The sequence below is a fragment of the Sceloporus undulatus genome, chromosome 1 (genome assembly GCF_019175285.1).
Source record: "Sceloporus undulatus isolate JIND9_A2432 ecotype Alabama chromosome 1, SceUnd_v1.1, whole genome shotgun sequence".
Classification (NCBI taxonomy): domain Eukaryota; kingdom Metazoa; phylum Chordata; class Lepidosauria; order Squamata; family Phrynosomatidae; genus Sceloporus; species Sceloporus undulatus.
Window position 1 is genome coordinate 147,281,261 of NC_056522.1, and position 24,818 is coordinate 147,306,078.

General features: G+C 41.7%; 1 protein-coding gene across 2 annotated transcripts; it reads right to left on the minus strand.

The window, feature by feature from the left end:
- Window positions 1-87: 87 nt before the first annotated feature.
- Window positions 88-20,281, minus strand: PDIA6 (protein disulfide isomerase family A member 6). 2 transcript variants are annotated; one of them, XM_042466839.1, is made up of 13 exons: window positions 20,150-20,281; window positions 13,448-13,589; window positions 12,058-12,115; window positions 9,822-9,948; window positions 7,645-7,751; window positions 6,653-6,789; window positions 5,197-5,311; window positions 4,679-4,819; window positions 3,301-3,385; window positions 3,114-3,186; window positions 2,689-2,847; window positions 1,913-2,009; window positions 88-574 (listed from the first exon to the last, which is right to left on the minus strand). In XM_042466839.1, the coding sequence occupies exons 1-13, from the start codon at window positions 20,181-20,183 to the stop codon at window positions 500-502; spliced, it is 1,350 nt and encodes a 449-aa protein (XP_042322773.1). In that variant the 5' UTR covers window positions 20,184-20,281; the 3' UTR covers window positions 88-499. The 2 variants fall into 2 exon arrangements, with proteins under 2 accessions (XP_042322773.1, XP_042322766.1); XM_042466832.1 differs by lacking the exon at window positions 20,150-20,281 and adding an exon at window positions 18,655-18,718.
- Window positions 20,282-24,818: the final 4,537 nt, after the last annotated feature.

Here is a 24,818-nt window from a genome sequence, read left to right on the forward strand (position 1 = left end):
GTCCCCTGCACAATGATACCTGAGATGCTGTACTGTTCTGTCAAAACATAGACCTTTTTTGATATTGTACAACACTGACACAATGTGTCAAAAATATTGTTTTATTCTTTCACTGAAATGAAGGCTAGAGCAACTAGCACTTTGGAGGGGGGAAAGACCACATTTTCAAACTAGTTACAATAAAAAGTCTCAAGTCACCATCAATCACCACATACCAGCCGGACAAAAGCCAAAATTGGGAGTTATTTCAATGAAAGGTCAGTGTCATCATCTTCCAGGTATCTGTCACACAGAATACAATCAGTTTTACTCAATACAAAAAAAATTCATAGAATTTTGGAGATTTTTTTTCTTGAGAGGTACGCTATTAACAGCATTCTCAATCGCTGACTCAGGTGCTCTGTCTCAGCAAAAAGACCACTGGTACTTCTGTGTGCAAACTGAAGTTCTGTCAAATCACCACCTAAAGTCTCTCAAGAAACAAAATGTCTTCACGGTCTCACAATTCATCCTTCTCTTTATCCCAGTCATCAAGATCTACGTCACTGAGATCGATATCCTCTTCAGGTGGTAGCTATGAGGTAATTAAAGAGACTATGAATTAAGCAGGTCCTCCTTCAGGTACATCAACAAATTTATTTCATTTCTTTGAACAAGCTGACAAGAAGCTCACAAGTTCATGTGACTGACAAGAAAGCAGCCTGGAACTTGGAGGAGCTGTTGTCACAGACCTGAAATGCTAACTGTTTCAAGATGGCCTTTCAGATTGTGCACAACAAGCTATAGACACCAACTTGCACCCTTGAGGATTTGTACTGAATTATAAACTGCATCCAATCCTGCTACCTAAATAGTCTTTGGTCCCCAAATCAGACTTTACTGAGATGAGTACTGTGGAGACTCAGACTAAGACTAAACAGCATCCATGATAAAATATGGAAATTCAAATTCTGTCAAGCTTTGGTACAATAGTTATCCCCAATCTCCCTACTAGCTTGTTTCACTCAGTAACATTAGTAAGAAGAGCCAACCATTTTTAGAGGCCCAACATGAAAAAACTAGTCCCAACTAGAGAAGACTTACTGAGTCAATTGCTGAATGTTACGTCCACCTATAAAATCTACTCTAGTTGTAATCAGCACATGCATTTAGGCCTGGGTTAAAGTCTAATTATAAAGTACCTGCATATTTTGTACAGTGGTTTGTAGCAGGATTTTCTGGATGCTTTTGGACTGCAACTCCCAACAGTTCAAGCTCACATAGCTAATGGTGGGAAGTGCTAGGAACTGCAGTCTCTTAGAACTCTTTCAAAATATTCTTCAACCCATTTCATGATGTTGTAGATCTATTCCTAGTTTCTGTTACTCACTCTGTAGAATATTGAGTTCTAAAGAGTATTAGGAAGAGAACTGCAAACAAAGATGTGCAAGGCAGTAAACTGAATCTGAAGAGATGAGTTTGCAGACATGATAAAATAAAACCTGAAAGGAAATGAGTCAGAAGAGCTTGAACTAAGAGGGAAAGGATGACAGAAAACATAAAATATGTCCAAAGCTTAAAACAAAAACAATTCAGTGGAGTGACAGAAGAAAGAGAACTGAGACACACTGCCTGGTTTAGAGCTCAGGGTGGGGTTTTTATGGGAGGTTTTTTGCAGGTGTGGTAGACAGCAGAAAAGACAGATATGACCACATTCTAGCCAGGAAAAAAAAACAACAAGGGTTAGAACCAAGATTTCAGTGGAGCCTATAGAAAGAAGAAGATTTTTACAGTTGTATCAAAAAGCAGACTGGGAATATAAAAAGAGACAGCCCTTCCCAACACGCTTGTCTGGATTGCTAATGATAAAGAGACTCTAAACAAGAGATCAAATAAATACTCGAACACAGAGAGATCAAAAAGTGCCTCTTACCTCACCATCTTTGCCATCCCAGGGCTCTACTGAATTAATCTTAGCAAAGCCCCCTCCACCTACTGGTGCTGTGGACCCTCGGCCAAAAGAGAGCTCCCTAAAAGAAGAAGAGTCAAAGCATTCTTAGAATTTACTTTACAACCGCCAGACAGCCTGCTCAATAGGTCTGACAAGGCCATCATGTTTTTCACTGTCCACTTGGCAACATGCAGTCTGTTTGTTTCATATGCTAAAAAAGGGGGCACTTAACATGTTCAAAAGACTGATTGAGGACCATGCACATGAGCCACAACATAATGTCAAAACAAAGGAGCAACAAGAATTTTATGGGCAAAGACAATTTACTGTATGTACTCATGTATAAGTCTAGAAATTTTACTCAAAAGTTCAACCCAAAAAAAAAACTCAATCAACTTATGTATGGGTCAATGTAAGTACTGTACTTTAACTCTTATTTAAAAAAAAAAAAAAGAGAACCATTCACTGGTGAAAGGTAAGAGTGTAATTTCTCCTGGAAGCACTGAGTACTCTCTCATCCATTCAGCCTTTTAGGGTGAGCATAAGCTGCTGGAATTTTCTAACTTCTTTGGGATTATTTTCCTTTGATTTATCCTTTAGATCCTTTGTTATATGCCCCTAAATTTTACCCTTTACTTATCCATGAGTCCATAATTTTGGCTCCCAAACCTGCCTTCAACCTATACATAAGGTCAGCTTACAGTCGAGTATATATGGTAAATACTGACAAAGGAACAGACAAAGATATATAATTCTACCTGAGAAATTCATTAATCCCTTGTTCACTGAAAGATCCTTTCAGCAATGCAAATTTCATCTTTCGAGCATTAACTGCCGCCATAGCTGGGTATCCAAAGCCTCCAATCCCTAAGGAATTTTCAAGATCTGACTGTGCTCCAGCCTCTGTCCACAGCCACCTAGGAAAACAAAGCCAAATTTGTATCTCACAGAAAACGTGCATAAAAGTACTGCAACTTCCAGCAGTTAGAGCTAGCACAGTCAGTGGTGAGGAAGTTGAACTTCAACATCTAGATAGAGACACAATTCCCACCTCTATTCTAGACTGTTTTGTTGTTGTGTTAAATCTACACTGGCCCATAGTATCTCTGTAGTCATTCTCTTATTTTCATTTCTGCAGGAATTTTGCACAATGTAAGTGGCATTTTCCATGAAATAAGCTTACCCCCACATCTTCTTTTTGTACTTGTCTGCCATTTTCAACATGACTTCCAAGTAGGAATTTCTACCTGCAGCTCCTGATTAAGAGACAGAAACCACAGAAGATTAAATAACATTACATGCACTATGACTATACACTATAGCACTATGTTGAAACACCAAAGGGGAAAGGGATATGTTTTTTTGTTTACCTGTGTCAAGAATATGGGGCAAGACAGAAATGATACAAAGCTGGTGGGCTTCACAGGTTTGCTTCAAAACATCTTCGTTAATAATCTGAAAGTGAGAAAAAATGTTTTAGAACATAAGCAAGGACAAAGAAGACTAGGCCCATGGGAAAGGAAGTCCACAGGTTGTATACAGCCCTCAAATCATGTCACTGGTTTGTCAATGGTATTTGGTGGAAAATCTCGTCTATATTAGTCGATGGAAAAGGAAGTTAATGCACTACACTTAGAATCGCAATCAATATCAATTTGAAGTCAATTTAAGTACAATTACAGTTCATTACATATAAATTTAATGATAGCTGTTCAAGTATAACTGAGGGAATTTTATTTGTTAATAACATGAGGGTCATTTTAAGGCTTTAATCCTATTTAATAAAGATTTTGTGATTTCAGAGAATGGCCGTCAAGTACTTGGCTAATGTGAGAAGTGACCCCTAAAACCAAGGCAGATGCTCATGCCTGGATTAGCAAGAGATCAGTCTGCACATTTAGAAAGCTGCTGTTTCATTCTCCCATCAATCCTATTCTATAACCATTTGCTTGACTTCTCTCAAAGCAACTGCTCTACCTCCTCTGATGGCTTCCATGTCAGTAAGATGATTCTACATCCATGGATTCAGCCATCCACAGATTGAAAATATTTTTAAAAAATTCCAAAACACAAACCTTGATTTTTCCATTTTATGAAAGAGAATCCATTTTACTACCCCAATAATTATAATAGGACTTGAGCATCCAAAGATTTTGGAATCCATGGGGGTCCTGGAACCAAACCCCAGCAGATACCAAGGACCCAACTGTATCCAGTGTGCTGAATTCTTTCCCCCAAATAGGCTTAGCACGCTGGATAACTACTTTAAGGTTCAGATCCCCCATTTCACTGACAGAGAAGTCATCAGTTGTTACATTTATTTATTTATGCATGCCGCTTGTCCCCAAAATGGCACTCGAAGAGCTCCTTATAAGATGGCTAATTAGGCTTGCAAAGAAGCTCTGCTTTCAAAACTCTGTTTTAGAGTTAGGACAACTATACAGCTAAAATGGAGCTACTGAAAAACAAAAGGAAAGCTACCAGCATGAACTGGGAAACCCCAAGCTTTGCAGAACAGGACAACCCTCGACCTGGCCCCTGGAGTACAACTCCCACAGAAAAGTTCCATCAGGACGGAGCATGATCAAGGGCCAAAGCATACAGTAGAGGGAGGATGGAATGATGTAACTTGAATGAAAACATGAGGAGCTGGCATAGCACTCCAGACTCCAAAATTCTGTAGCATATTCTACTTGTAAATGCTAAAATGTGAGCTAGGAAGGAATTTGTTTATTTGGACAAGCATACCTCCAGAAGTTCAGGTGGTGGTGCATTTTCTGAAAAGAGGTCCAGGGCACGAGCAACAATATCTCTTTTTGTCCTTCCACCATCATAATCCACAGGGTCTTCTCCCTTCTGGAAGATCTTAATTGTAGGAAACCCATGGATCTGGAATAAGGTTGCATATGGTAATAAACCATTGGGAGTGGCCAAAAGGCACAGATCTCTAGATACTAAAGGTTTTCAAAGTCAAAGTTAATTTGGTTCCAGGTGCATTGTAACCAATTTTACTTTTACAAAATTCAACTTTTTTAAATAGTGGGGGCCATATGAAAAAAAAAATGAACTTATTCTGTACATATACTTAAGTTTTTAAAAAATTCCTGACCTGGTACAAACAAACTGCTTGTACACCAATATAGCATTTACTTTCTGTATTTTATATCATATAACTGCTTAAAATAATCAATTAAAGAACCCCTGTCTGTGGGGGAAAAATCGCAGTACATAGAAGAAAACTGATAATGCTTGCTGTAGTTACTCACCCCATATCGATTTGCTAACACCTGGTTGACTGTGGCATCTACCGCTGCCAACTTCACTTTCCCCTTGGTTTGCTCTTTCACTTCTGTTGCAGCTCCTGCCCATTCTGGTTCTAAACTGTGGAAAGAAAGTTCTTATCTGTCAGAACATCTTTTCCTAGATCACTGCTAACTGATAATGGTTATGTGGGAATTAAAACAAAGCAAAAATCTTTCTTCAAGCCTCAAAAGGGACTGAAGAACAACAGTTAGTCTCAATATACAGGGTAGAGCTAAAAAATTAGTTGTGATTGGTAGGTAGACAATGGTGTTATAAATGCTTGTATCATCATCACCACCACTATCACTACACAAAAATTAATAGCATAGATAGATTTATGAGATTAGAAAGACATCAAATGTTCTACAGGCTAATTTCCAGCAGTCTTTCTCTCAGATTCATTTGTGATAATGGAAGGGCAAACAAAGAGAGGAGAAACCTAGGTGCTCGACAGACCACCCCAAAAGGGTGGTGGAGCTACCCCTTTTTCTTCCAGAGGGAGCCCACAGCAACCAAACCGCACGGGCTCCATCCACTCCAAAAAACCCCCACTAAAAGCAGGTTCTTTTGGATGTGCGTGGGTACCGCCATCAGTGCGCCAATATCACTGTGGCACATCCATGATGCAAGCACCGTGCAGCGACATATGGATGCGCACCCTGTGTGGGGCCGCACAGTCATGGCGGTACTCATATGTAGTAGGGTTCGGGAGCATGCGGTTGCTGCATGCTCCCAAACCCTAGTATCGTCGGCAGCACACTACTTTTGGCCTGTGTGTACTGGGCCCTAATTCAATGAAAAAATGGAGTGTGTTTATCCATTGGTAGCAGTTAGGAAGGAGAAGCGCAATTCAGACTGCACTCCTCTACCTAATTACCTTAACTCAGCAAATCTAACACATATAAAGAGTGCACTGTTTCAGTCCTCATGCCAGGTCATTAACCTAAACTATAAATAAACTATCTCAAGAAACCATTACTTATGTTCTACATGCAGAAAGAAAATTCAAAGCCAAAATTTAATTCAACTTAGGGATGAAACAGACTGCCCAAAGACTGCTGCTTGAAGCCTCCCCAAGAATGCTGTATTGGGGCCACGGCAACCGCACGGCGCAGCCCCAATCTGCCTTTTTGCTGGCCGAAAAAGAAGCGGCAAACAGCCGCTCCTTTTGCACCACTAAAAAGCCAGCTTTTCGGCCCCACCTCAGCTGGAAGACAGCTTTAAGGGGCTCTGGCAGTGTGCAGCATCTAAACGCTGTGCTGTTGGGCAGCTGGGTGGCGCGAAGTTGGCTTCTGGAAATCTTGGAGGAGTACATCGTGTGTATGCCATGGGCTCAAAGCTGGTAGAAAGCAGGCTTTTTATGCAGATCTTTTCCAACTCTTATTTAAAATTACTTCAGCTGATGAGTGCCTTACTTACTTTTTGCAATGTCCACACCAAGGAGCATAAAACTCTACCATCCAGATGTCATCGCTGTTCAGGACATTCTTATCAAAGGTGTCATCTGTTAGTTCGATCACATCCTTTTTCCGTGAGCCTCCACTTTCATAGCTACTCTGTTGTTTGAAACACACAAACAGAGCATCTCAAATTTGTTCAGAACATGCTTACATCAGATCCAGTGTTACCCATGAGGCTCTGGTTTCTGGCTACAACAAAACAGAACCCTCCCCCCCCCTCTGTGTGTGTTGGTATATTGTCAAGCCACACAACATCTAATCAGGGTGCTGTGTAGATTGGAGTATCACCTGTCTGTTTCCAGGATCCTTATTTTGTAATTTCATTTACAAGCGTGTTTTTAAAAACATTTACCTTGTAAGCCATTACAGAGATGTTACTGTTAAAACTAGAAAAAATGTATTACATTTTTTGTCATTTTACTCTGTCTTTCTTCAAACTCATAATATACTCTTTTCTTGTTTATTCTTCTGACATCATTGTCTTTTCCTCTGTATCTCAAAGTATGTAAATTCCACTTCCTATTTCTCAAACTCTGAATGTTCAACAGGTATGCTATTTATAAGTACACTTCCAGCAGCCTTCCTTAGCCTGTTGTTTTGGATTACAGTGAACTGCATTTGCAACCACTGGCAACAATGACTAGAGTTGCTGGGAGCCGAAGTGCAAAACACCTACAGGACACCAGATGAGAGAATGCAATTCCTCTTAAAATCCACCAGTTAAATTCCAAAAGGTTACGCATTTTAATCCAACACTGGAAAGTATTGTCTCAATTACTAGCACTTTTGTAGAACCACCAGAGCTTGAAAATTTTACTTCTTTAGTCTACATTTCCCAGAATATGGGGATTCTGGGTGTTAAGAGTCCAGAGGGTAATTTTTCTGACAAGACATTTAGAAAATAGAGTGGGTCTTTGAAATAAGCAATATGTTGTTATTGCCTATAGGTACCTGTTTTCCAGAACTATAGCCACCTCCTCTGCCACCAAGGCGATCTTTTACCAGTGACCGGAGAGCACTTAAAGCGGCATCAACAATAGCATCACTTGTCCTAGCCCCTGAGTCAAAAGAGAATAATAAAATGATCAACAGCAAAGTCCAGACACCCAACAGGTCAACAGATAGTCACACTTTCCACTGATTGATTTGAAAAGTACCTGAATGCTTTCCCCAGCAGGGAGAAAAACCCAGTGCCCACTACCCAATTATGTATCAGGAGAAATTACATTTGCAAGAAGGACTAATGTAGTCAATAAAGAGCACTAGAGAACTTTGCATTTGACAAATTGTTGCCCCTGCAGCAGAGATGGGGAAATTCTGGGCCTAATCTGCCTATGCATCCTCTGTGCCCTGAAAAAACTGAGTACAGTCCTTCCTCCATTCTTGCAGTCTTCAGACTCATGTTCCTCACTTATATGCGAGGGAGGAACAGAGGGGGAAAGAATGGGGCATGTGCCTGTGGGGCATGCCCGCATGCCCCTGAACCTATACTGAAGCTAATGGTGCTCGAATACATATAAGCCAAACTCTGTTTTCCCGTGGGGTCTGGAACAGGGGCAAAAAAGGAGGGGTAACTGTATATCTTATGTTCAGTCGGCAACTATTAGAAGATATGCCCCTCCCCGTCCAGACTCTCTCATCTCAGACTACTGACAGGAGACAAGACAACCTCCATGCCTCCTACCCCAGCATGGTGAAGTTACATTTCTAAAACACTACCACTGGTTCCATAGAAAAGTTTGTTAATGTAGTGCAGTGGTTTGAGCACTGGCCTATGGCTCTGGAGATAGGGTTTGAATTCCCACTCAGCTCTGGAAACTCACTGGGTTATCTTGGAGCAGTCACATTCTCTCAGCGTCAGAGGAAAACTAAGGCAAACCCCTTGGAACAAATCTTGCCAAGACAACTTCGTGACAGGGTTGCCATAAGTCAAAAACAATTTGCAGGCACACAACAACAACAATTTGACCAGAGGGGGGCATTTTCAGGGAGCAAAAGGCCACCTCTTGAGGGGAAAGGATTAAACTTTCTCTGCCTAACACTGTGACCCTGCCTCAAATCCCCTCCACATACATACATATTAAACTTTTCAAAAGCCATTGATGGACAAAACGCACTGGTGCTACTGACTTTTTTTTTCAAATGCTTAGGGGAGGTATTTTCGCAAGATTGTGTGGGTGCAAGAACATCAGAGTGAGTCTGAGCCTGTCACCAGTATCTGGGCAATTAGACTGATAATCATATTATTATTATTATTATTATTATTATTATTATTAATCTTTATTTATGAAGCGCTGTAAATTTACACAGCGCTGTACATGCAATCTTTTTAGTTAGACGGATCCCTGCCCTCGGGCTTACAATCTAAAAAGACATGACACAGAAGGAGAAGGGAGTGGTGACGGGAAAGGGTAAGAGGTCCAGCAGTTCCTCTCTACTCCAAGGCCTGGACCAAGGCAGATGGACTGGAGGGAGGGCTTGGCTTCATAATGGATGGTTAATAATTTTCCAGGGAAAATACATACTCTCAAGTATGATAATGCATATACAGTACATAGCAATACAGGAAATGGTTTGATAAACAGGCAACAAAAGAACATCAAATAGTAAGCGACAATTATGCAATGCCTGGGAAGGCTTCTCTGCCAGCAGGGAGATGGGTTTTGTCCATTGCTGACAGATGATCCCTGACAAACTTGATCAGCATTCATCTGACACCAAGGCTAAAAATCTATTCTGCAGCAGGCCTTTATCACAATGTTCCTTGCTCCAGCTGAAACACTACCAAAGTAGGAAAGGTGTGACTGTCTTGGTTCATCCCCAAAGTAAAAGACAGATGTTAAAACAACTTTCCCACAATTTCATTATACTAAAAAAAAATGATAGAATTATCTCTCCTAACTTGTCAGGCCTTATATTGTAAAGAAGAGGAGAATCTTCTTAGTTGTTCTCCTCAGTTAAATACTCAAGACTCAACAATAATAAACTGTTAAAGTGATAGCAAAATTAGTCAATTGCAGCAAAATTAACAAAGATTCCTGTAGCATCTTATATTTATTATAGCATGTGTTTCTGTGGACTAGACCCCCCTCCATTGTTTACACAAAATGCACCACTTAAAAGAGTACCTTGATAATCTTCTGCTTTGTTCTTATTGGCACCAAATATCTTGATAGTGGGAAAGCCCTTGACACCATACTGACCAGCTAGGGACTGATGTTTATCTGCATCGACTGCTCCTACTTTCACAACACCCTATAAGAAAAGAAGATCTTTACATTAGTTAGGATTAGTGCATTTGAAAAAGAAACAAAAAATCTACAAGCAACAGGATATTTTGCTGAATGTGGACTATACTAATATAATAAGCAAACTATTCACAAGCACATGATTTCAGGTCTCCTGAACCAATAAAATTCTCTTCAACTAAAAGTTACTTCTAGTTCAGAAGAAAGAAACTGTAAGGGGGTGGGGGGAGAGGGATAACAAAAAACAACAACCCCAAGAATGTTTACATCAGGGGTTCTCAAGCTTTTTGTCCTTATGACCTTCTTTACATCTACATGCTGACATTGTGTCCCTCTGTTTGATGTAGTAAAAATTGTTTGGTGGGGGTATTTTTGTTGACACATTCATGTATGTTCATAAATATATAGGAATATACTCATGTGGTAGCATCTCATCCTGAGAATTTGGACAGTGATGGGACACATGGGGAGAAAAGAAGTGGTGACCATAATCCAGTGAGCTTCCCTGCTTTCCTCTTCCTCCCACAGGCAAAAGTGGCTGCTTCAAGTGCCCTCCCTGTCTCTCTCTTCCCCTCCAGGAGAGAAAAAGTTTTCCCAATGTGAATGTGCCGACCAAAATACACACACCAAACAAACAAGTGGAGGAAGAGGGATCAGGGCCTCCAAGTTTCATGCTGCCCTTGAGCAATTCTCCCTCCCACCTGGGTCCTGCCCCACAATTTGAGAACCACTGATTTAAATCAATAGAAGAAAACCTTCTGTCTTGTGAATAGGTGGCAACCAGCTCCAAAGAACTTATGGATGTGACTACATTTAACTTGCTAAAGGTACTGTGATCACAGAGGATATTGTAGGCAAGTACTGTATTTGCTATCAGTGAATTAAATTGTTACTATGCCACCACATTTGTCAAGATCTATTACAACAATGGCTGATTTTATCTGCAAAGAAATAGGCTAAGTGGCAAACCTGTGCTCAATGCACTCCCCAGCAATGGACATTTTTTTAAAGTGGTTGCCTTTCCACATAGCATCCCACCACTCTTACAGCGTAACCGATCTCATATGATTATTTATAATAAAATGTGCTATAACTGGGACTGTCATCTAACAAACAAAATCTGACTTGATTTTAGAAATCATACAATTCATCCATCAATTAAACTTGCAATATAGATGCATTTAGGCAGTATATGTCTAGAGCATTTTAAAATGATATACTCAAGTTTTCTAAGGGGTATTGATTTTAGTTAACTAAATGTTTTCACAACGTCAATTTAACCACTTGCCAATTAAACAATGCAGTTCAACTACAGTAACTCTGAGGAAATGAGACAGAATGCAAGAGAGAGTCCTGCATAATCTAGACAGCAGTATAACTGCGGAAGTTATACAATTATGAAGTCATGGTAACTGAAGGGAGATGAAATAACTGCTTAGTATAAGGTTTCAATAACATTCCAAATAAGATGTAATATTCCAAATCTGATGCAGCTATAGAACTGAAAACCAGCATGCTGAGTTTACCAATTTGGACATTACATAGTAGTCTATATGTAGGCAGCAAATCAGAGAGAACAGTTGCAAAACAGGGGCACTTGAATCTGTTGATACTGCAAAAACAAAACTGGTCTCTTAAACCAGAAGCACTACATCAGAACTTAGTCCTATAAATATTTATTGCTTTCCATTTATTTATATACCTATCTATAGACTGCCTTTCCAAACATGAACCTTACGTTAACTATGGTGCTTATGCATTCGTTACTCTGCAACAGGATATGGATCTACAATTACAATCCCAAATGTTGTTTGCAACTCCAGAATTTTAAAACAAAGCTAATACAAAAACATAAATAGCATAACATTATAAATATATAAAATAAAATGTTATATTAGCTAATAAAGGCAAATAAGGGGCAGTCAATGATAGCCTCCCAACCACCAAGCAAAAAAACTGCCACAGCTCAGAATCAGGGCACATGCTTTTCGTGCAGGAAAAGCCTCAACATCTCCAGGTAGGTTTGGGAAAGATCTTGGAATGCCAGACATTTGAGCTAGAAGAACCAATGGTGTTGCTCCATATAAACACATTTTCATTCAGATATATTACTTACTTTCAGTGCTGTGGCAGCTTTCTTCCATTCAGGTGTCAGCCTTTGGCAATGACCACACCTTGTACAGAAGGAGGAACATAAGCAAATTTTAAAACTTTTAAATTTAAAACATTTATTCCAAGCCTCCCCATACAAAGCCTCCCCATACAAATCCAGATACCTAATGCTCTCAGCAGATCAACTGCCAGCCCTTTTGCACCCTCTAAAGATCATGTCTTGAAGGGAGACCATTAAACTGCACAACAAGCAATGAAGAAAAACCTATGGAATGCTACTGATTGAATTTTAATTCTGTAGTTCTCCATTCAGTTTGGAACCAACATCCATCGCTGCTTGAATTTCCTGGACACGTAGAGCAAGCTGAAAGATGTACCAAACTGAGGGAAGTGTCACATACTGAAGAAGAAAAGATACCCCCAAAATAGAAGCTCTCTACTTTTCAACAGATGCATAGAAAGCAGAAATTCAACTGGCATGGCTCCATCACAGCATTTTCCATACTAGAAGATGAAGCATCACTGGAATTTCTGACTGCTAATGGCGAAGATCCTTGGTCTTGAAAATTTCTTGGTTAGGGGAGTAGTTATGTTAATCTGTGGCAGTAAAAGCAACAAAAGGTCTAGTGTGATTTTAAATACTAAATCAGACCGTAAGTCAAGGATAATTTGTGCATGTGTGCCTTCAAATCGCCTGTGAACTTATGGCAAACCCCTGAATTTCACAGGATTTTTTTAGGCACAGAATATTTAAGAGGCAGTTTTGCCAGTTTCTTCCTCAGAAATACAGCCCACAGCAGCTAGCATTTGTTGGCAGTCTCCCATCCAAATACTAGCCAGAACGAATCCTGCTTAGCTCCAAGAGCAGATGGATCTGGTTCCTCTAGGATATTTAGGCTCAATGAAAATACATCCGTGCCCAGATGAGTTGCACCTCCTGGTTATAAAAATCAGTGGTCATAAGTTTGCTATTACTCGTTTGGAGTATGCACAGGCATTTCTGTGGGACTGGTAACCTGAACCAAGTCAGTGTTCCCTAAAACTCCACAACTATAATAGGGCCCTCTTTCATTAATTTTGTACATATGGACATCAGTGGAAAATGGAAATGATCAAGGCCAATATGTCTGGACCTGCTCCTGCTGCTCACATGGTCAATCTGACTGGGGATGCTAGGAGCTGTAGTCCAAAAAAGGTAACTATTCCAAGCAGTGCTATACACACACCTGATCAGATTAACTGATGATTGTAATGGTTCTGGCCAGATATTCTGGGGCAAGAGATAGAGGAGATAGAGGAAATGTTCACAGGAGGTCAACTATACACAGAAAAAGTTGTTAACATAATATCCCTAGTAATTATTCTCCAAAACACATGATTCAATTACAACATACCATGGAGCATAGAATTCTACTAGCCATAAGCTGTCACTCTGAATAACCTCTCTGTTGAAATTTGTTGGTGTCAGTTCTATAACATCATCGCCGGAAGAATACAAGGTATTGACTGCCAAGAAGAGTGTGCAGCTTACAGTTCCTACAAAAAATAAAAATTAAAAAAATTAAAATTTCTTAAAAGACCATCAACAGCTTAGCTGTATTAATGGCCAAGAGAACCCATGAAGAAAAGGGACACAAGAGAAACTTCACACACACACACACACACACACACACACTCTCTCTCTCTCTCTCTCTCTCTATATATATATATATATATATATATATAGAGGAGATTTGGGGAACAGGCATAGGGCAAGGGCCTTCCAAAATCCTGCAATAGCAAGACAGCCTGAGCTGAAAGAACTATATCCTGTGAAACATCATCTCAACAAGATAATATACAAGATAAAACCTGACCATATCACTTTGATGCTAGTTATTGCAAGCCAATTTCCTACAAGATGTACAACTGCTCCTGGTTTTCTTATCTGCTGGCCCTACTACAGAATTAACAGAGGGAGGAGGCTTATTCTGTTGAAAGGTACCACCCTATGCAGGTTTTGAGGCAGCAAACCTTCTTCCAGTTGTTGTGGAAATATGATTCATGTACTATTCTTACCACAATGGAAGCAATCTGGGCTTCTTGTGATGAACTCCCTTACAGGATATGAAGCCTTAGTACTGAAACATTGTCACACATGTGCTGTCTTTTCCTGACTTCCTTGGCATTTGCTACCAGAAGTATAGAAGACAGCTTGCCTCCCTTATCCGAAATGCTTGGGACCAGAAGTGTTTTGAATTTGTCTGGATTTGGAATACTTCCATATACATGGAACATTGCCTTATGCAGGGGATCTGTTACGGACCCCCCTGCATAAGGTGAATTCTGCCTATGCTTGAGCCCCATTCAAGTGAATGGGGCTTGTGCGCGTGGCAACAAGCACACGCTGCCCCACGTGCTCCCGCACAGCTTTAGCACATACACTCAAAGCCACATATAACTCGGGTGCGCTGCACATACTAGTAATAAGATACCTTGGGAGATGGCAGTCAACTCTAAACATTACATTTTTTAATGTTTCATATATACCTTAAACACAGACTGTAGGTAATTACACAGTGGTTTTGATAATTTTGTACAAGAATCAAAGTTTGTAAACACTGAACCATCAGGAAGGAACAGTGTGACTTATCTCAGCCATCCATGTGAACCATGTTGGATTTTGGAGTATTTCAAATATTGGAGTATTCTGAGTAAGGGATACTCAACCTGTATAGGTATATACTACTCTACTTTGTGTTGTAGCTCAAAGTTTTGGATTCTTGAATATTTTGGAATTCTGGATAAGGGATACTCAACCTGAATGTATTTCTGAACCTAACCAGCTATTTATCTACAGTTACAACTACCCTTCACAGTGTCAATAAAGCTGCTCAGAAAACAGGCCTAACTCCTACTATCAATTCCAGCCAACACAGACCCAGTCGATCGATGTAACTGCTGACTTATTAAGTTACTAATGATTCAATGGGTCTATTCTACTTGGAACTAACAAAAAGATTCCGGTTTTAGTCCACATGTCCTCAAAGACAGCCAGCTTATCACTGACTCTAGACATCCTGTGTGTCTCTGTTGTCAAATAACAAGAACCTCATGAGTTCACAAAATCTCTGCAGGTTCCCTAATGTTATGAAACAGCAGTACCTGGACACTAGACCCTAACTACAGATCCTCCAAGGCTTGATGTTATCCATGATATGCCCCTGCAAGGAGTAATATGCTTAAAACAAATAAATTCGACTTTGTTAGTGTACTTTATGTCCATGTCTTGAGTATATGCCATCATGCTGGCCAATAAAGTTGTTGTTGTTGTTGTTGTTATTATTGAGTATATGCCATGTCTATTTGTTTCAAGGATTACGTGGTAAAAATGCTTTCTGTGAAAAGTAAGCCAAAGATTTCTAGCAATGTATCTTTGTTTCCATCTTTCTTTGGTCCTGGACATTCCCAAATGTTATCTATAACTACTCCAGATTAACTGCCTGGGGATGTCTGTAGCAGATATTTCCATCCCTTTTTCTGTCAGTATCTCTGTTTGGTCCTACCTGGAGAGGATTCAATGAGTGTACACCTGCTGCAGAAGGCCAGGACAAATACTCATTCAAACACTCCCATTTCTTCGCATTGTATTTCATCCAGAAAATGGAATATTTTTTGCCCCAAAACAATCTCACTGTGTGAAATGAAAATGTACCTCATGGCAAAATGTATCAGATTTTGAGCAGCATTTTCCCCCTGATGTTTTCTGAGTCCAAAAGAACAATGTATGTACAAATGACTGTACATGGCAGTTGGCTGAAACTCAGAGACATCGTTTGAAAGTTTTGAGGCGGCAAAGTCATAAAGGTTTACCTTGCAGGTCAAGCTCTTCTGTAAACGCTACAACCAAATTTGACACTAGTCAGACAAGGATTCATTTGGTATCCTGTCTCTCTTCATGCAATCCTTATTGCTCAGAGAATAAGGTAAATTTCTAGCATTCTTCAAGTTTGCTGGAAGTGTGTATGCCTGTATATTCAATTCTCAATATACCTGAAGGTATGCATAGTACAGCAGGTTCCATGGTTCCTCAATCTCTCATAGACTAAGTCATGGGCAGAGAGAGAATCTCTGGCCTCCATATGGCCCAAGAGAATTATGCTTGTCTTTATAGGCTACAGGGGAGAGAAACCTAACTATTATCCCCAACTAGTGGTCCAACGCTACACCACACTGACTCTATGATGCATTCTACATGACTGGGATAGTCCCAAAGGAAGTGTCCCTCCCAATGCATCCATCCCAGGCAACCCATGAAAAGACACTTTGATGGCACAGACCACCTGTACAGTGGTCCCTCCAAATTCACTGGGGTTAGGGATGAAGGACCCCTGTGAATGCAAATTAAAAACAACAGCACTATTCTTTTTTTACCTAAGAACATCTTTCTAGGAATCTCTAGGTCCTCCAGTACACCTCTATGGTCAACATCTGACAAAGCTGATCATATAATCATGCAGGAGGACCTACAAATGCCTAGAGAAATGCTTTCTCTAGGGATTTCTAGGTCATCCAGCACAATTCTACGGTCAACTTCTGGCAGAGTTTCAGTGGAGGACTTAAGAGAGAACATATTAATCAAATCCACAAAAGTCAAAGCCACAAATGTGGAGGTTCTGTAGATGATTCCATGAACAGAATTCCTGGTTAATGTAATTAATGGGACTGGCCACCAGCAAACTATACAGATTATTAATTCCAACACACATACACCCTACCTGTAGACATTGTACTACATTACAAACTGAGAAAAATGAACTTTCTCTTTCTGCTAGAACAATTCTCAAATCAGATCCCTAAGATTCATAAGCAACAGATATTTCAACACCATGCATTCCAGGCTATCTGATGTGGAGAACTGGCAATTTTTTGACAATAAATTAACAATACATATTTGCCTATTGGCTACAATTGCTATTTTCTTTCCTGGAACCTACCAGAACTAGCAGCCATTAGCTCAAGGTCCAAGGACCAACATTTTTGAGTAGTGCTGTTTTAACACGTCACTACTACCCAAACAGCAAAGTGTGCCAAAAGAAGGTGAGTTAGAGCAGCCTCGCTAACAAAGTCTGTTTCAGACTATAAAATGGTTTGATGGAAATCTATGAACTCAGAAATTTTGCAAAAAGAAATTACACTACTATCCCTTCAAAAAGACTGCTTCCAGAAACCTGGATGTTCAGTTCCTTCCAGAAGCAAGCTTGTATTGCTAAAGCTGAAACTCCATCCATGGTGATCCACCTAATACAGACCTCAGAGCAAGACCCACCTCTTCCTCCAATCCCAACTCTTGAATCTATAACAAAGAAGATCCTGCCTATCTCCTATTCTTGATCATAACTAGCGGGAACTCCTCAAAGTAAAGCCACTTCTTAGTGAAGCACCAGATGAAAAGGATGCACATGGCACTTCAGCTGAGCATAATGTCATGGGGTTCATTAGTCTAGTCCAGTAGTTCCCAAACTTTAATGTTCTAAATGTTCTGGACTTCAGCTCCCAGAATCCATGACTGCTGGCCAAGCTGTCTAGGGCTTCTGTGAGCTGAAGTCCAAAACACCCAGAAGACAAAAGTTTGGGAATCACTGGCCTAGTCAATGGCAGGAGAAAAACTCTGACTCCAGTTCTCCACACCCACCTAAGAAGGACATCCTGTATAACAAGCGGGTGACTTAAGGCTGTACACCTTTCACCCTGTGTGGAAGCTAGTAATCTTACACTGCTTATCAGTATTAGGAAGGTTTGCATGGGCACAATCATTGTTTACTCAGAAATAATTCAATGCATTTTATTTTCAAATAAGTATCACTAAGGACATGAGAAGATCTATGCTGGATCAGACCAAAAGCCTCCCTAGTCCAGGTGGACTTGCTATCCTCAGATTTGAGCATCTGCAGGTGACAATCCCCATTGTCCTTAATAGTGGAGTATGCACTGCCATTAAAAAATCATAAGACTTGAAGTCCTGTGTTTTTTTGGCATCTGTAGGGGGGTCTGGAATGGAACCCCACAGATACTAAGGGCTGACTGTAGTGCCATGATTCCACTTTAACTATCATGCTTCCACCTACCGAGTCCTGGGATTTGTAGTTTAGGGAGCAGTACTTAAAAATTCTCAGCCAGAGAGCTCCTCTAGGGACTCATCACTGAACTCTGTGAAAACAGCGGTCAATCCATCAACCATGGGAAGCCTAAAGGTGACAGACAGCAACAAGGAGTAGCAGCCATTTATAGCTTAACTCCCCTAAGAATCTGCCCAAAAGGTAGCAAATTCTAATGTTTAACTATGTGTTATGTAAAGAATACAGTTGTATCCATTGGGGGTCCTGGATCCAAACCCCAGCAGATACCAAGGGGCCACTGTACTTCTGTATGTCTCTCCTGAAATTCTGATTATTCAGCTTCAGCAAATGACTCTGGGTTCCAGTACCTGGTGTATGTGTGGGTGGATAAAACAATAACTATGAAAGTGGTGTAGTGTTTAGCACTGGACTAGGCCCAGGATGAGATCCCATCAGCCACGAAGCTGACCCTGCACCAGTCACTCTGTCTCAGCCTAGCCTACCTCGCCGGGATGCCATCTTGCCAAAACTGAAGGGATGGAAGATGACCATAGTGCCACATCATGTGCTGCGTGGAAGAAAATCAGGAGATAATTTTAAAATCATAAGCAGTCCTTCTTCCCCTCCACACCTCTCCAGACACTTCCCTCCTGCTTCAGCCAGCATCAAATTGAAACGTTGCCAGGCAAAGCCAGATCCTTCATTGCAATAGATGTGATTGCTGGCATTATGGCCTACCTTCATGGATCCTAAACAGGCCTCTTGAGAGCCAGTATGGTGAAGTGGTTTAAGCACTGGACTAAGACTCTGGGGACCAAAGTTTGGATCCCAGCTCGGCCATGGAAACCCACTGGGTGGTCCTGGGCAAGTCACGCTCTCTCAGCCTCAGAGGAGGGCAATAGCAAGACCCCTCTGAAGGAACTTGAAAACAAAATCCTATGATAGGTTTGCTTTAGGGTTGCTATAAATAAAAAAAAATGACTTGGAGGAACACAGCAATAAAATACAGCCTGGAAAGGACCCCAAAGTTTCTGTCTGGCCTCTGTGAAAAATCTGCTCCTTGTTGAAAGAGAAGTGGGAGGTGGCTGCCCTTGCCTTGCTCCCCCAGAAAGAGGAGGAGGATCCCACTCCAAAAGGCAGCACCAGATTCAAGAGGGGGGAGAGCTTCCCTGCCCCCACTTCCCCACCATGATCTAAAAAAAGATTTTATGGCCTGATCCCAGAATCACATGCAACCCACTCTCCTTTTCAGCCTGAGCAAGAAGGCCCATTTTCCATACCCCTTCCGGCCCGGATTCCCCAGTATCTCAGTTTGCAACTATGCCGTGCCCATGTCAGTTAATAGAGCCCCAAATCTGCTGATCCCCAAAACTGTTAATCCCCAAATCTGCTGGTCCCCTGGTTCATTGATCCTCAGACCTAGTGGTCACTCCATCTGCTGATCATCCCATCTACTGATCCCAGATCCACTGATCACCCCTCTATTGATCCCCAGATCAACTGATCACTCCATCCACTGATCTTCAGACCAACTGGTCACCCCATCAACTCATGCCTGGATCTACTGATCACCCCATCTATTGATCACCAGACCTACTGGTCCCCCACTTTATTCATCCCCAGATTATATGATCCCCTTCTATGGATCCCCAGATTTACTGATCACTCCATCCACTGATCTTCAGACCAACTGATCACCTCATCAACTGATCCCCAGACCTACTGATCACCCCTTCTATAGATCCCCAGATCTACTGATCAACCCACCTAGTCACCCCCATATCAAATGATCCCCCATCTTATTGATCCCCAGATCTAATGATCCTCCCATCTATTGATCTCGACCTCCTGATCCCCCATCTTATTGATCCCCAGACTTATTGATCCCTGCAAAGAACAGCCTCCCCCTCCTCTTTCCAGCCAGGGCAGCTCCTCCACCAAGAGCAGCAGCAGGGGCCCTTTCCATCCCCTTCTCCTTGCCCTCCCTCCCTTCCTTACCCAGGAAGAAGCCCCTCCGTGCCAAGGCGCCCATGTTGCCTCCTTTCCTTCTTCTCCCTGCAGAGCGAGCGAGGCCTCTGGGCTCTGCCCTTCCCTTCTGCCAGCAGGACCCAGAAATGCTCCGCGAGCCCAGCCGTGGCTGACGCTGATTGGCCCTCCCGGCGTTCCCTCATTTGCATAGCCAATCAGAACACGACGGATCAGGACCCGAGCGGAGGAGGAGCCAATGGCGCCTGGCGCAAAGGAAGGAAAGAGAGCAGGCGGAGCGCTTCCTGCATCCGCACTGGAGAAATAACCCGGTTTGGCAGCCCTTTTTACTCTTTGTCTGAATCCAATGGAATTCTGGGAGTTGGAGTTTGTTGTGGGCCCAGAGCGGAGCACAACATACTCCAACTCCCAGAATTCCATAGCATTCAGACAGACAAAGAGTCAAAGCGGTGCCAAACCGGGTTATTTCTCCAGTGCGGATGCAGCATAAGGTCCAAACACACACTGCAGAAATCATCCAGTTTGAGACTGCATTAACTGTTCTGGCTCAGTGCTAGGGAATCCTGGGAATTGTAGTTTATTGTGGCTCCAAATCTCTCTGGCAGAGAAGGCTAATTGTCTCATAAAATACCATTCCCAGGATTCCCTAGCATTGAGCCAGGGCAGTTAAAGCGGTATCAAACTGGATGACTTCTGCAGTGTGTTTTGGACCTATACTGGTACTTATTTTATCCTGGTATCCATCCCAACTGTCAGGTTGTAAAAACCTCATGCTGCTGCTGCTGCTGCTGCTGCTGTTAAAATGCTATGATGTACAGCATTTTAATCCTGCTTTTTAGGTGACAAAAATACGCCTTGAGTGGCTTGCAAAGATGAATAGATGTTGTGCACCATAAACATTATGCTTGGGACCAGAAGTGTTTGGGATTTGAGAGGTGCTTTTTCTTTTGTTTTGGGGGTCTTTGGGGATTTTGGTATCTTGGGGATGGAACCCAAGTTTAAACACAAAATTCGTTTACATTTCATATACACCTTATACACATAGCCTGAAGATAATTTTATACACAACATTTTCAATAATTTTGTACATGAAACAAAGTTTGTGTACACAGAACCAACAGAAAGCAAAGGTGTCGCTATCTCAGCCACTCATGTAGAAAACTTTGAATTTTGGATTTCAGAAATCCAGATAAGGAAGACTCAACCTGTTATTATTATTATTATTATTATTATTATTCTGATTAATCGCTAGTAATCCAAGTGGATTACAACAGTAAAGCAAAATACAGTTAAAAGAGAATACATTAAAAATTCTAAGATCCCCACCCCTCCCTCCAGTCATAAAAGTATAATTAAATGCTAAAAGAAGATTAAACCAAGAAAAAAAGTTTAAAATGTTGATATACAATAACGATTAAAATGAAATAAGAGTTTCAAGCAGGTTCTGGGTAGAATAGAGATAAAGAAGGAGGATAATGGGAGAAAAGGAGGGGGAGGAGGCAGGTCAGCAAGGATTTCTAGTCTGGAAAGGCCTGCCAGAAGAGATCCATCTTAATAGCCTTCTTAAAGGTTTCCAAGGTGGTAATCTGATGGATCTCGTCTGGCAGGTCATTCCAGAGTCTAGGAGCAGTTGCTAAAAAGGATCGCTGGATCACTGCAGAAAGAAACCTGTAGTCACTCTCTGCCTGCAAGATTACAGACCAAGACAACAAAGACTGCATTCATCGATACCAAGAAACTTCAGAAACTACAACATTTTGGTCTGTCTTCTATCCTCTTGCACCCTCAATGTAATGTGTGACTACCATTTTGTTATTAAAAGTTTGCCCATTAATAGGTTGTACTTGCTATTAGGTTTGTTTCAACGGCTAAGATTGTGTGAGGATTTGTGAGGATTCCAGCTAAACCTTAGGAAAAAGCATCTTGACAGTAAGAGCTCCTCTGCAGAGAAATAGGCTGCCTTGGTGGGTTGTCCCCCTTTGGAGGGCTTTAAACACAGGTTGGATGGCTGTCTTTCAGATATTCCTCAGCTGTATATACCTACATGGCAAGGGGTTGGATTACTGTAGATGTCTGATGAGGTCTCTCCCAGGTTTATGGTTCTATGAAACCCATGTAGTGCTTTCTGGTGTTGACTATCTGGAGGACAATTCAAGTAAGAGGTTTGTGGCTCACAGTCTCTTGGGCCCGTTACAGACGGGCCTAAAAGTGCGTGCTCCGCGCGTGCTAGGCTTAGAAAGGAGCATCCTTTCCGGACGCTCCCAAGCCTAGCACGCGTGGAGTGCACACAAAATGGCAGCGGCTGTTCCACACGGCCACTGCCATTACAACATCATGACCGCGCTGCCTCTAAACGGGGCAGCGCAGTTGTGACGTAGTGGGGCCGCGCGAGGGCGTTTCGGAGCTCCTTCCAGGTTTGTGTCACTGGGCGCAGCTTTTACATGGTTGCGCCCAGCAACGCAGAGGAGAAAGGGGCCAAGTGGCCCCTTTCTCCTCCTCCCCGCGGCCATCGGGTGTCCTTGGGGCTTGAAGCCCCAAGGACACCCCTTTCCAGGCCGTGCGGAAGCGGTCTTTTGCCGCTTCCTCATGACCTGGAAAGCAGTGGATCGGGGCCTCGGAGGCTGCCGTTGTGGCAGCTGAGGCCCCGATACACTGGGGAAAGGAGCGCCTACAGGCCGCCCCAAAGGGGCAGTCTGTAACGCGCCTTGTTTAGCTAAACAGATTGCCTTCAGAGTCAAGTCTGATCCTCTGATTAAATTTCACCACTGTCTCTATGTGTTAATTGATTTTAATTTGTTATTGTGATCTGTATTTATATATGGTTTTATTGTGGTAATTTTATTCAGGGAGGGAGGGTGAGGATTAAGGGGAAGTCATGGGTTTGTGTTGTTTGGTTATTTTGTATTGTATTAACTTCTGTTGTTACCTATCTTGATCCCCAAAAGGGAAGAGGTGGAATATAAATAGATATTTTATTTATTTATTTAAGTTATGTTGGTGGCCAAAATACCCTAAAGGCACCATATCCTGTCTGATCTTGAAAGCTAAACAGGGTCAGCCCTGGTTACTACTTAGATGGGAGACTGCCGATGGATACCAGTTGCTGCAGGCCATATTTCAGAGGAAGGAACCAGCAAAACCATCTTTAAGGATTCCTTGCCTAAGAATGCCTTGTGAAATTCATGGGGTTATGTCAAATGTTACATTAAGCTAAGTGGAATTTCTAAATTAACTTGTATACTATCAGGCTGCCTAGTTATGCATACTTCTGGCATGATGTTGCACACACTGCCTTGATGTCAACAACATTAAAATCCCTTGTCAAGGCAATCTGCACCATAAGATCATCCTGTTGAGAAGTGTGACCGTCCTTGACCTTATGGGAGCGTTTGTTACCATGGATTAGCAAATCCTTCTTAGCTCTCTGGAGAAGTGAATGTCTGGAGGAATGAATATATAGTGGATGGGCTCCTGCCTGGTTGCTATCAGAAAATGGGTGGCATTGGGTGACTTCTGTTCTGTCTCATTCCTTACAGGATCTCAGTCTTGTCTCTGGTCCTCTGGAATGTCAACACAGGTCAATAGGGAATGAGGTGTCGTCTTGATGCCTGTGAAACCTGCTCTTGTAAACTGGGCCTGGAGTGAAGATGACTTGTTGTTGTCTTAAATGGAGCCATGTTACCCCTGAAGAAGAAGGGCTCAGCTGGTGGGTACTCTTTGAACCTGCCTTACTCCTGGTTGTGATGCTGAGTGCATTATACCAACTCGATCCAGTCAGCTAGCCATGACCTTCCCCTCTAGACTAGATCTGTTGACTATCTGTACTGCAGAAACATCTCATTGAGACTCCTGCACTGCCACACATGGATGCCTTTGAAAACAAATCAGACATTTTAGGGATTGGTAGCCAGGGAGAAACATTTACAATTCTCAGCCAGGGAGCTCCTGTAGTGCCTCACCAAACTACAGATCCCAAGATTCCATAAAATGGGACTACATGGCAGTTAAAGTGGAATAATAGAGCTGTAATGATGTAGTGGGACTGGGCCTCTGGTCTCCCCTGAAAGCAAATGGAAGACAGTATTCTCACCTCTTTGCATCATCAGCCTTTTTTATTTTGGGGGATATGCTATGTTTATTCTATTTGTAATCTAAGATAAATTGATTATTCAAATACGTTATGAAGTACAAAAGGGAAGGCAAAAACCTAGATGGAAGCTTTAGCTGTCCCAGACCCTGCAGTTCTTAGAGGTTTCCAGAGCTTCCCAATATTAGCAGTCCTAAAGTAAAGTGTGGAATTGAGCCCTCAATTTTGATTTCTTCTTTTCCTTTGAAGATATACATGCACCATCCACTGGGCAACAAAGGGCCATAAAATAGCAAGGGCTAAAGTGCCAGGAGAAATCTCAATGCACCCACAGGATGGTCCCTTAACAGGTAAAACTGGCTGATCATTTGAATAGAGGGAGGCAGTTCTTCCCTGTGAAGTCATCAATGTCTCGAGTGCATATAGCTTCTGTAGGACATTTTGCATATGTCTGAATCCATGTACAGCCTGGGCACCATCACCCAAAGGGTGCACTCTATGTCCTTGGCGTCTTCTGAATCCATAGAGGTCAACTTTATTTATTTATTTATTTATTTATTTATTTATTTATTGGGTGTATTTATACTCCACTCT

What these genes read in the sequence shown, in the direction of transcription:
- PDIA6 (XM_042466832.1), bottom strand. Translation starts at nt 18,703, where the DNA reads ATGGTCATCTTCCATCCCTTCAGTTTTGGCAAGATGGCATCCCGGCGA. An exon ending in CAAGATGGCATCCCGGCGAG is followed by an intron (nt 13,590 to 18,654) that starts GTAGGCTAGGCT and finishes TATTTTTTGTAG; the next exon opens with GAACTGTAAGCTGCACACTC. An exon ending in TGTTAGCAAATCGATATGGG is followed by an intron (nt 4,820 to 5,196) that starts GTGAGTAACTAC and finishes ACCTTATTCCAG; the next exon opens with ATCCATGGGTTTCCTACAAT.